The 12,763-nt window shown below is 30.4% G+C and overlaps 2 protein-coding genes across 4 annotated transcripts; one reads left to right on the forward strand and one right to left on the reverse strand.

The window, feature by feature from the left end:
• Positions 1-2,626: 2,626 nt before the first annotated feature.
• Positions 2,627-6,626, forward strand: LOC144475874 (protein phosphatase 1L). Of its 2 annotated transcripts, none has more exons than XM_078192226.1 (8): positions 2,627-3,008; positions 3,564-3,809; positions 3,914-4,111; positions 4,898-5,191; positions 5,259-5,415; positions 5,493-5,623; positions 5,695-6,002; positions 6,078-6,626. In XM_078192226.1, the coding sequence occupies exons 1-8, from the start codon at positions 2,973-2,975 to the stop codon at positions 6,160-6,162; spliced, it is 1,455 nt and encodes a 484-aa protein (XP_078048352.1). In that variant the 5' UTR covers positions 2,627-2,972; the 3' UTR covers positions 6,163-6,626. The 2 variants fall into 2 exon arrangements, with proteins under 2 accessions (XP_078048352.1, XP_078048354.1); XM_078192228.1 differs by having other exon boundaries at positions 2,629-3,008; positions 3,929-4,111.
• Positions 6,627-6,735: 109 nt separating this feature from the next.
• On the reverse strand, positions 6,736-10,489 carry Atg4a (Autophagy-related 4a). 2 transcript variants are annotated; one of them, XM_078192229.1, is made up of 10 exons: positions 10,129-10,489; positions 9,823-10,042; positions 9,585-9,755; positions 9,336-9,513; positions 9,176-9,255; positions 8,945-9,096; positions 8,769-8,847; positions 8,542-8,696; positions 8,315-8,480; positions 6,736-7,990 (listed from the first exon to the last, which is right to left on the reverse strand). In XM_078192229.1, exons 2-10 carry the CDS (start codon positions 9,923-9,925, stop codon positions 7,923-7,925), a joined length of 1,152 nt encoding a protein of 383 aa, XP_078048355.1. In that variant the 5' UTR covers positions 9,926-10,042; positions 10,129-10,489; the 3' UTR covers positions 6,736-7,922. The 2 variants fall into 2 exon arrangements, with proteins under 2 accessions (XP_078048355.1, XP_078048356.1); XM_078192230.1 differs by lacking the exons at positions 9,823-10,042; positions 10,129-10,489 and having other exon boundaries at positions 9,336-9,509; positions 9,585-9,703.
• Between the last annotated feature and the right edge of the window lie 2,274 nt (positions 10,490-12,763).

The raw sequence follows: 12,763 nt of genomic DNA on the forward strand, positions 1-12,763 counted from the left end.
TGGATGTACACGTATAATTTCTGTGTTCAAAATAAAATTTTAGAGCTACTAATTTGGATCACACAGTATTGAAGACACAAATTCTGCGAATACTTTGTTCATTAGTTGATATGTGTATATAAACCATCGAAATTTAACGTTTTATTAGTAACTACTACGCATGTATGGAGTAGTAGGTTTTAAGCTATGCACTTAGTACACTCATTTATGCATGTACAGTTGAACACGTAGGTTTGTGATTAGATTATATTTGTCGTACTTTATATACATTTTACAGGTCTACTGCATTTGTATAAATTCAAATTTAATAAAAATAAATTATAATTAATTTTCACAGCCATTACCTTTATGTAATGATTTTGAATTAATTACAGTACGACCGAAGTTTCTTCCTATCTACAACTGATTGAAAATGGAAAATTACATCGATCGACCGAGTCTCACCATGTAGAGGTTGCTGTGACTGGAGACTCGAAAAGTCAGAACGAAACCAGAATCTGTTATGACTTCCTTTCTTACAACGACAGGTAGTATGGTAGAAAACAATAATAATTGAATTATTATTTAGAAAATGACAAAAACTTCATTACCATAATTCATAAACGTAAGCAATATTAAAAATTTTCGACAAAGTAGAAAACGTTTATCTACAGTAATAATTGCATTTATATGTAATACAAGGTGGCAAAATCTTCGTTAACATTATTCATAAACGTGAGCAATATTAAAAATTTTCGACATGATATATTAATCCACAGAATCTGTATAACATAAGTACGATTTCGAATATTAAGAAGTCAGAAAAAAAAAATTTATTACCGAAAGCGTTCAATTTTGTATACGCAGTAATAAATTTGCACATTAAAGAGTTTTTGTTTCTGACTCGGGGTCGGCTGCTACCCTAATTAATTTGGTGCGGAGATAATCGGCAACCGTCAATTTGACTTTCTTAAACTTATTTACTCGTTCGCGTTCGGACGCGACGGTTGAGTTTTCGATATTCTTCGCAGTTACTATAATTCGAGTCATTTGGTCATTCGGTTATTTTGCTATCGGTTATTTATTTAATCCGTCACCCGGCTAATCGGTTACTTGTTTAATCCGTCACTCGGCTAATCGGTTACTTGTTTAATCCGTCACTCGGCTAATCGGTTACTTGTTTAATCGATCAATTTGATTATCTGGTCATATTGCCAATCGGTCAATCGATCATTTAGCTATTCAGGTAATTATCGAATCGGTCAATTGTTTAATCGGTCATTTGACTAATATTATTTGGTCACTCGATAACTTATCTGATCCGTTATTTAACTATTCGATCATTAGCCTAATCGGTCATTTGTTTAATCGACCATTTGAATTTAATCATGGAATTGGAATACCGAAATGTTTGCGAATGTTCGTAAGTGTCGTAAGAGTATTTACGAGTATCCATGAGTGTCCGCGAGTATTCTGGAGTATTCACGAGTGTACGCGAATGTTTGTGGCTGTTATTCTGTAGAACCATGTGCACGGTACGGAGGTGGAGGGCAACGTTTCGAGCATCGTCGTCGGGATTTCTTCTTATTCTAGAACTATAAAGCAGCTCTATCCTGTCATCAAATAGTGAGTCAATATTTAAAAAAATAATTCTTTCTATTACATAGATATTATAGTATTTTTACGTGCACAGTACCCGAAGATTTTTAGTCTGGTAGGGCCTCCTTCTACACGCCGCGATTTCCTTCGATCGTTTCAAGTCTTAAAAATTTTATTTCGAAGTTACCAAAAGATTGATCTTTTAGAATACGCGTTTATCATGACGCAACTACTACGACAATTATATTGATACTTTCACTGTACCAATATATTGAATAACTTTCTTCCGATTAATTGTATTAGAGATCACGTACAGAAATATGGCCCCCGATAAGTAAAATATATTTACTACAGTTTAGAATAGAGTTCGTCTTTTTCTTGTTATGAAATTCTTATTAAATGTATTTGGACACATTTTGAAATTATTTTTATCTAATCATCATTTATCACCAAATTAATATTTGAACATACCTTGAAATTATCCTCATACAGTTATTATTAAACATACTCATTTTTCAATGAATTTTAAGTCTCCAGTCACAGCAACCTTCCCATGGTGAAACTCAGGCAATCGATGTAATTTTCAATTTCCAAGCAGTTGTAGATAGGACTTCGGTCGTTCTGTAATTAATTCGAAATCATTACATAGAGGTAATGGCTGTGAAGTAGTATTGATATGAAATATATTTTTGAAATAGTAAATTGATTAAAAAATAGACTCGACAAAATACGTTTTCGAGAATTCTATGAGGTAACAGATTTTATTATTTGAAGCTTCTTTGAAATGATGGCGCGTCAGTCGAATAGATGCGCGAAAAGAATAAGGCCGCAAGCATGGTAGAGTGAGACAAGCTACAACATTCGTCGGTGTGATTTGTGTTGATTTCATACTCTCTTGCTCACTCACTGTTCTCTTTCTTTTTCTTTGACTGTGTGGGCAACATTGTCTCATCAGTAAATCGCCAACCAATCAGAGGAAAAAATTTTCTATATTAACCCTTGCTAATGGATCAAGCTGCGGCCTGGTAGTGTGCTGGGAAGGGTTCCATTACTATAACACGCCTGCATGCACCAAGAATGCCGCGTGCATTAAATTGCGGCGTCAGTTTACGCTGCTATCTGCAGTAACGTCTGAAATTTGGTATCGTCTGCTATAAGTGCTCATATACTCATAAGTACTAAGGCATTCTGTAAATTAAAGACAGCTGAATACAAGTTTGTAAACTTATCATACAGATGACTGTAGAAAATACCCGGAAGAAATATTAATGCTACATTTATGTGTATTTTGTGTTCGATCACGTACGTGTTTAAATAAATAATTGTTAATTCTTCGCCAAAACGCCAATCCGTTGCAAAACTGGCTTGATTCAAGGTGTTTTGCACTTTGTATTATGGATGACGAACTTGAAGACAGGATTTTGTATCAGGTGACATAACAATCATTCAAAGTCGTTTTACTAACACTCTTTAAGAAATTATTTTATACGGGAAATATTTGTTAAATTTGTAATAGGTGCATGATTTTTGTGTCACGTAATTCGTATTCAAAAATAGTCTCGGCTAACTGCTCCCACATTTCTCTAACGTGCATTATAATCAAAAATTGATACATATAAAATCTGTAGTTCAGTTGTTTAACAATACGTGATAAAATTTAATTATTATAATGTAATCGTTATCGTTTCAAAACATACTATTGTACCAGACTTGACCAATATTTAATGTGATTTACAATGAGAACTATAATCAATTACAAGTATATTTATAATTGATTGTCGTTAACAATTAAATTCATAATTTAAATAATATGTAATTGCAAATAATAAAAAAGAGATTTAATTATCCATTGGATTTATGATTAAATTCATTCTTTCATCATAACTTGGATTAATTATTAATTATCAATATTTTTTAATGCACAGCTTTGATATGAAGCAAGTTATTTACAATTTGAGTGATGTATGTTTTTGATTGTAAACTAGACATATGTGTCACACATGAAGTTGGTATCGAAGTTTGCAGTGGGTATACCCACTGGATTAAATGCTGGGATAAATACTCCTTTGGGTTATTTTTGGAGAATCATGAGGGCCTATGCACTAAAGCCAGAAGTATTAATTTGTGGAGCAGTTTTGGCAATCATTCTATTTTACATACAAGCAGTTGATGTATGGAGCCGTTCCTTATTAGGAAGAATTCAATACACACTTGGTCGTACTACATCAAAGGTAAATCATATAGTGTATAGAATTAATTATTCTTATTTAATTATTTTATGATAAATTTCAATAGTGTAGGCATAAGACATCTATATAATAATCATTTTAAATAGGTATCAAAACTACAGTTTTTAGTTAATGATACCGTCAACAATGGGGTAAAACTCAGTTGGGAGCTAAAACAAGGACATATTGCTGCGTATGCTGTTCAAGGTCACAGGCCTCGTATGGAGGATCGTTTTGTCATAAATGAAGATATGAATAATACAGGTGTATCCTTATTTGCTGTATTCGATGGACATGGTGGCGAAGTAAGTACAATATTCAATAATTCAAGCTTGTTACAGAGACTTAACTAATCTATAAATGAATTACTTCTTACAATGTAATGTAAAATCACTTAATGTTAGAGTTCATGTGCATCATTACTACTTTATTGTATTCACAATTTTAAATGATCCATAAAAAATTGCAGATTAAAGAAATGGGAATAAGGTAAAATTAGTTACGTTAATAATATTAAGAAACCATAAAAATTGAGAATAGATTCCAGCAAGACTGCAGTGCATTTATTAAATTTATAATTTAAAAAATTATTATATTATGTTATATTATTATTTTTATAATACATAGTGAATGCTTCACTTAATTATAATTGCATTTATTGTGTGAATTTATAATTCAAAAAGTTATTGTATTATCATTTATTGTCATTCTTATAATGCATAGTGAATGCTTCACTTAATTATAATTCCTTAGATTACATAGGACACTGGAGAAATATAATACTTCACAGTATGTTTTAATGAAAACAGAATAGAGCATGGAGCAATTTAGAAATATGATAATGTATTTTTATTAAAAGTATAGTATGTTTTATTTAAATATAAAATAGATATATATGTATACCAAAAAGTAGGTAAATTGCACCTTAAAAATGATTATATAACCAAACTAATACAATTATTGTTTAAAAATATTTAAAAGGACTATTGAGACATGGAATATGCTTATGATTAAATGATTTAGTTATTAAACATATTAGTGATAGTTATTATTAAGCATAAAATAGGATTAGAACAAATTTCTTTTCACAGTTTGCAGCAAATTACGCATATGATCACCTTATCCCAAACATTAATGAAAAAGTGATCAAATTGAAAGATATGATAGCTGGTAAACCACCGCGTGATCAAGCAACAGAAGACGAAGCAGAATATGAGGAACAACCAAAAGAAGATAAAAACGATGCAAATCTCGAACGAAAGAAATCTTTCCGAAAAACAGTCAGTACATCTTTAACGGATGACTGCATGAAAAAAAGTGTTGGTGTAACTGATCCAGAATTACTTGACAAATTAGACAGTTTACAAAGACCAATCACAAGAGAGGTACATTGATATCCAGTAACTTATTCAGAGTTTCAACAGACTGATTCATTTACATTGGAATTTCCAGATAAGGCCATGCAGGACATCAGGGAAGGCACAGAAAGTAGATATAACAAATTATCTCGATGGAAATAAAATTAACTATGGCAGGTTGTTAACTGATGAAGTGTTAGCAGTTGATCGGTTGTTGGTTGAAGCAGCTAAGAAAAATATGGATGTCGCTGGTAACCTAATTATTTGAGGCCTCCATTATTTTGTTTAAATGAGCGACGTAATAATTATAACATTTTTATTAATTTAGGCACAACTGCCTTGATCGCTCTTTTAGAAGGTAACAAATTAATTGTAGCAAATGTTGGAGATTCAAGAGGAGTAATGTGCGATGGGAAAGGAAACGCAATACCTTTGTCTTTCGACCATAAACCTCAACAAGTAAGTATCTTCCTACTAATCTATCTTCCTTCCTAACTATAACGTATTGTTTATAATTAAAATTCTTCTAGGAAAGAGAACGAAGAAGAATAAATAAAGCAGGCGGTTTAGTAACATTTAACGGCGTGTGGAGAGTTGCTGGCATATTAGCCACATCTCGAGCTTTAGGAGATTATCCACTGAAAGATAAAAAGTTAGTAATCGCTGATCCCGATATCTTAACTTTTGATCTTAGTGATCACAATCCAATGTTTATTGTATTGGCATCGGATGGTCTATGGGATACTTTTACAAATGAAGAGGCTGTGGCGTTCATTAAAGAACGAATAAATGAACCACATTATGGAGCTAAAAGTATCACGTTACAAAGCTATTACAGGTAATTAGAAACCATATTATAACTGTATTATTATTCAATTAATTTTTGACTGTACATATTTTGCTTTTTTTATAGAGGTTCTGCGGACAACATTACTGTGGTTGTTATCAATCTAAAAGATCGTAAATTCGCAATTTCGGAAGCCAAAAAAAATCAATAATGTTATTATAGTTGTACAACGAAACTAGGATCTTTTTCCAAAGATATACTAGTCATTACATTGTATATTACATGCATATGAATTAAGTTTATCAATATTTTATGCAATCTTTGAATCGATATGTACAGTTGAGACTCCCTTATCCGAACATTTATTTTTGCAATATTCTGATGTCCAAACGTTTTATTATCTAATACATGATACATTATTACATAATTTTAGTATCGGGATATTATAAATATAGATGTTCAGATAAGAGGCTCTATTGTAATATTAATAGCGCCTGTTTCTTGAAATATCAACTTTTCTACTTTATTAAGAATACATTTAAACAATTTAAATATGAATGAATTTCTTAACATATAGTTATATTTACATGTTTTGGAAAGTTACTGAATTGTACTATATTCAAATAAAATGTACATTATTGGAAAAAATTCGAATAAAACAGTATTATTTTATAAGTGCGAATTAAAAACAGAAATATATGTTCTATAAATGTAATAAACATAATAAAAACATATATTCTAATATTAAAACTCTGTACCAAATGAAATAATCTCTTTTAATTAAAAGATATTATAATTCAATATAAAATCAACTTCAGATTTCAAAATTCCTTTTATTACACAAACTTTGGAATACAGAAAATCTTATGAGGTTTAAATAAATATATTTTGTCGCTTGTAAAGTGGTGCCAAAATTTGTATCTTAAATATATATCATACTATAAAATATTTGTTTACTGAAAAGTAGATTAATATTCAAAATTGTATATTTATTCAATTATATCACATAATTAGTTAAGTTATATAGTAGTTATTACATTGAATTTCAAACCATAGAACGATCTTATAGTTTAATGCAGATTTGTGAGTATTCAGAGTATATGTTATATACAAATATAGTAGTTGGTAGTATACTTCGACCTGTTGTTAATATAATTAATATTCATTTTTCCCTTATTATATATACATATGTCAATTTCTTCACTTGATATCACTTTTCACTTAATGAATTGAAGGCATTCATATTTTTAATTTCTGGATTTTCGTCTTGGTGGTACAAATCTTTCTATTAGTCTTACAAACAGATAATAAATTTAAATTGAAATTATGAAAATTGAAAAACTCACTCTTGCTCCCTGAACACATTTCGAATTCTATATACATTAGTACATATCAAGACTCTTATATCCATTATCTGCTAAAGAAGGCAAAAGTATTTTAAAGACATGAGTGTTCTCCGCTTTTTGATTTGACTGTTAGCAGATAACAAATAGTAACACATATGTGGTGTTTATGTACAAACAATCTCTTTAAGTTACTTTTAACATTTAAATACCTTTAGCGAGTAATAAATATATTTTAAAAAATTTTATTACTAGCATAATTTAATATTAGTATAATTAATGTATATATGTAGTCACATACTATATGTGGACACCATATTGTAGGCAAAATAAAATATTTCTTCATGTAAAACCATTTTCGCGTATCAAAATTTACATATTATATTAACAATGTGTAGATCACTCATGTCCAAAAAATTTCAATATAATTAATATATACAATGTTTTTATTATTTGGTATAAATTATTTTATTTTTTACCACCATTACTGGAACAGTACTAGTGCGGTTCAGGACTGCATATTCAATGAATAAGTATGTTTCGTTTTAATGCGTGTCAGTGAACTATTCAAGCTAGTATTATACATTTTTTCTGATATTATGTCGCAATTTTAATTGGTGATTAAATATCAACCAAGTAATTCAAAGTCCTCATCAGAAGTATCACACTGGGGGTCTAAATGTTCAAAATCTACAACTATAAGAACTTATATTAAAGTAAACTATTACATACCTAATTCCTTTATGTACAATTTAGTTCAATTGTATACAGGATAAGTTATTTATCTGTGCTTACTAAATTTATTTGTAAATTTGTTTTTATATATAAAAATAACTTTTAATTTTTGTTATTATGATATGTAAGATCTGATTTTACAATTCAAAATAGTATTCAAAATTAAGTACAAAACTACGAATATTTATAAGGTGAAAAACTAATAATTTAAAAAATTTAGGTTATACAGTTAAATGGCTCACCCTATACATATATTATCAAACTTATAACATAAATAATACTTACAACTCGTAGCTGCTATTGCTTCCGAAGCAGCGTCGTCAATCGAAGACCATTGTGTTAATCTTTCTGTACATAATTCTAACAGTGGTTGTTTTTCTGGAGTAATTAGATCTTCCTGAATGGACTTGCACATAGATCTGAAGTCACTTTCAGTTGCACAAAAGAAGCACTGAAAAGATAATATGCTTATTCATACAATTAGGTACTAGCAATTATATCTATATACCCACCAATGCTACAGAAGGATCTATATCCGTGATGGGAATACGACAAGCAGATTTGCAGTGATAGGTAGCATCCATTTCAATTTCTTCTTCCTCTAATTTTTTATTAACACTACCTGATCTCTGTGTTGTGTGTGGATCTAAATAAATTACTTCGTTTCCTGTAAATACAGATACTGTTGTTACTCTTTGTTACATAAAATTTTTATAAAACATTGGGAACACGCTCATACCAACACATCCTATGAAATATAGTGCAAGATTGGGTTTTCCTCCTATTACTCCTAGAGATTGTGGGATTTTGAATGAAGTCTGAAAAATTATAGGCATGTATATATTATCCTTAACTTCATTCATGTTTTCAGTCCATCTTTAGCCATTCATGCAAGAACACTTATTTCTTTATTACTTTAAGGCCGTTAATGTAGATGGGATTAATCTCGCTTAATCCAAGGCGAAGAGGTATTAAAAGTAATAAAGGCTTCCATTGGCTAGGTGCTTTTAATGGTATGTTACCATCTGCTTCCGCTGTAGTACCTCCTTCTACTTTACATTGTCTCACTGTGAACATTAAAATAAATTTTAAACTTTCTATTTTAAAGATATATAGACCACAAGAAATTGTTTAATTCATACTTACAAATGTCATTAATTATTAATGTATTGTCTAGAGCCACATGTATTGTAATTGAGCTCCACTCATCGTACACAACTAATTTTCTGAAAATTATAATTCAATAATACAGCATATTACTCATATATATATAGCAATAAATTTGTATAAAGCAATTAATATGTACTTTAATACTTGTGCTACTGTATTAGGGCCAAACCATTGTCCAACATCTTTCCCTTCTGAAGCTCCTGTTACAGCAATTTGGTGAATTGAGTAGGCTGCAGTCTTTTTGTCTTTAAAACGCTCCAAAATTTTCAAGTATGTGCTATTCTTAGTTTCTGGTGTCCATTGCCAATCTCTACCTATCACAATATGTGTATAATATAAGATACTCATAATACATGATAGTATAATTAAATTAAATGCAAATTACCTAAGTGTAAAGTAATTAAAGCTTGTCCAAGGACCATTTGTCCACATCTTAGCATACAACCCCATCCCTTATCGGATGTAAATATGGTACTGGATTCACCAATTGGTACAAAATTCTTGCGATAGGTAAACCATAATTTAGATCTTATATCCCTACGAATTGTCTCGAGTTCTGAAATTGAAGACCTTATAGATACAAGCTGGTAAAAATTTCTTTTTATCTTCATTGTCTATTAAACCTTTTATAGCATTGTATTTTTTTCCAAGAACCCAAACTGGCTCATCTGTTTGTGGTATGTCCACTGTTTCATCCATGATGTTTTGCGTAAAAAGGCTGTCCATTTTTACAATTACTATAAATGCTAGTTATACTAATCGGTAATCTTCAATGTATCATATGGTTGAAATACTCTGTTTTTTTGTAAATGTGTAGGAAAGAAACAAAATTGGTGCTGCCTCCTTCGACGAAAAAATAAATGATCGAAAAAAGGTTAATCGTTTATGAAAGAATAATGATATTCCATGTATACAATATACGGTACAACCTCCTTCAACTGGGCTAAGTAGCATAGGTTATTGTTCGTTCAACGAAGATATCATTGTTTTCACAAATGACATTCGTAATGTATTCGTGTCCACTTTACAACAATATCAACAGTATTATGATAACAACACTGCAGCTGATTTTTATGGTAAGACGATAAGTGGAATAATTTTTATTCTTAAAAAGTGCAGTACCAAACAATAAACTATAAAAAAGTAATGTAACTAATGAACCATTTTTTGTTATATGTAATTAAAAATATTCTAATAGTGACTTGTGGAATATTAAGTCAAACACGTATTCAATATCGCGTGTTTGTCATTTTTATGCATGTATCATAGAAAGTGCGTTTAGATTACTTACTTTTCGCACTAGATGGCGCGCCATTTCCATATGAAAAGATATACAATAACAATTGTCCACGTGCACCTCTAAGTACATATTTCGAACCTCGCGATTACGATGTAGTAAAATCACATAGCTAACAAAGATTACAATGAGATCTCAAAATGAAAATTACACATACATATTGTCCATACCTATTGGCCATATATGTATGTAACCATTGATGAAGAAGGAACTTGTGAGTGAAGCAAACAAGTACATACTGGAGGACAATAGGTTTCGAATGGTTATAGATTATATTGCTTCGCTCACTTCGCTGTAATAACTGAAATAAAATCTAACAGAAAGTGTTTTGAAAAATATCGATAATTATGTACACTGAATTTTATTTAAAGTATCCTATATCTTCATACGCTTATTTGTAAAAATGTTTATGTTATAGATATACGAATTTGAAATGTTTTTTGTAAGTATAAACTACGTTAACGTAGAATCTCATTCATTCAGTGACAACTCTAGCGTAGAAGTGTAGTTAGGGTGTAGTGTAGGTTGAAGTGTAGTTACGTTTAAGGTAGGAATCATAAGATAGCGAAATGATCGCAGAAATGAAAAATTTGAGAAATATTCAAAAACTTATTTAAGGGAAAACAATTATAGTAGTTGGTAGCGTAGTATGTGTATAATATATAATCATGTATATGTGTCAGAATTGAGCATTGTTCGATTTAAATTATGTTCGAAGAATTGATTTGGAATATTACTTGAATAAAATTTTATTTTAAGAATTTATTTGGAATGTTATTCAAATAATGTCTAACTCTGGTGTTTACCCTCTGGGTATAGTATGTAAGCCTGGAGGAACATTCATTGATAAAATAAATTTTAGAAAAAAATTCATTCATTGATAAAAAAAATTTTAAAAAACGTACTTTTCGTACCTCACTTCGTTAAGCCTGCACGATTGTTAAGGCCGCATAGTCATGATACGGAAATCAATAATGAAAAATAAGGCAAATAAAGTAATTGAACGAAGGCAAAGACTGAAATGATCTTTATTAGCTGAATTAACTGACCTTGCTGCCGACCCTCATGGAGATTAAAGTCATCTTGTTGAAAACGTTATATAAATCAAATGACAAGTAACTTTAATCTTTAATACAGATAATAAAATAAAATAATTTTTAATAAAATGAAATCTGCAGTTATCAGCAATTACTATAATAGTAAAAGAGGAAACGTCCTTATTCTTAACACTGTATTGTAAAAACCACCCCCCAAATACGGGGCGTTTCATAATACATGATATAAATTATTTCAGATATTTTCTATGTCTAGGAATTAAGATGAAAATCAAGAATAACAAAATTGCGTGGGCAGTTTCGTTATTCAGAAAATCAAATTTAGATATCAGTGGAATGTATGCACTTTGAACAATATCTTGACTGAAGATAAATTATATTTAACGAAAAATACACTGACTATTTTAATACCCTGTGTTTAATGTATTCTTCGATTATATCGACATAGCAAATAAGCATTAACATTATATCATGCGTGTAAACGGTTGTATTAACGGTCTATGATGGTCGATTATTAATTAATAAATCAATTTGCTCAGAAACGGAGCCTGCACGTAATGTTGTTATTCGTGATTTTTGTTTCATTTTCAGCCATAGAGAATCTATCAGTATCTTCAGCCTGCTGTCAAACATCCATATTTGAATACTGTTTATATATTTACCATAGTGATTTATCTTTTGAGCATTCTTTGCTAATAACATTTTCCGCCAGCACATCGATGTAACAATTTAATTTAGTTTTAATCATAAAATGCCGATGGTTGCTCGTAACAACTATCGCGAACTGCTAATTCTCTGTTAACATGTAACAGATGTTATAAATTAATATTAAAACACTAATTGCTTTGCAGGTTTATCCAATATTTGGGAAAGGTTTTAGATACGTAAAAACGAAAATACAAGGTGGTATAAAATGATTATTACCGCTAAATGATGTCATTCTACAGCTGACAATGAATACTTCGGGTAAAAACCGGGAGATATAAGTTTTTTGATCACTAAAAGTGAAACTATATAATGATCAAAAAACCGCAGGATAGTTACGGAAATAATCAACGACTACCTTGCAGATGGCCGGATGCGAGTAAAATATTTTTGAGTTACCGCACCAGATTGGTATTGCATAATATTCGTGCCATTACACCGGCGATACGGTGCTCTGATTGGCGCAAAGAACAATTTCCAATCTCCTATATATGTTCAAGTTCTACC

Source organism: Augochlora pura, chromosome 10 (genome assembly GCF_028453695.1).
Source record: "Augochlora pura isolate Apur16 chromosome 10, APUR_v2.2.1, whole genome shotgun sequence".
In the NCBI taxonomy this organism is placed as follows: Eukaryota; Metazoa; Arthropoda; class Insecta; order Hymenoptera; family Halictidae; genus Augochlora; species Augochlora pura.

What these genes read in the sequence shown, in the direction of transcription:
- LOC144475874 (XM_078192226.1), top strand. Translation starts at nt 2,973, where the DNA reads ATGGATGACGAACTTGAAGACAGGATTTTGTATCAG. An exon ending in TTGGTCGTACTACATCAAAG is followed by an intron (nt 3,810 to 3,913) that starts GTAAATCATATA and finishes CATTTTAAATAG; the next exon opens with GTATCAAAACTACAGTTTTT. An exon ending in GAAAAATATGGATGTCGCTG is followed by an intron (nt 5,416 to 5,492) that starts GTAACCTAATTA and finishes TTATTAATTTAG; the next exon opens with GCACAACTGCCTTGATCGCT.
- Atg4a (XM_078192229.1), bottom strand. Translation starts at nt 9,925, where the DNA reads ATGGACAGCCTTTTTACGCAAAACATCATGGATGAAACAGTGGACATA. An exon ending in ACAGTAGCACAAGTATTAAA is followed by an intron (nt 9,256 to 9,335) that starts GTACATATTAAT and finishes TATAATTTTCAG; the next exon opens with AAAATTAGTTGTGTACGATG. An exon ending in TAGATCCTTCTGTAGCATTG is followed by an intron (nt 8,481 to 8,541) that starts GTGGGTATATAG and finishes TTATCTTTTCAG; the next exon opens with TGCTTCTTTTGTGCAACTGA.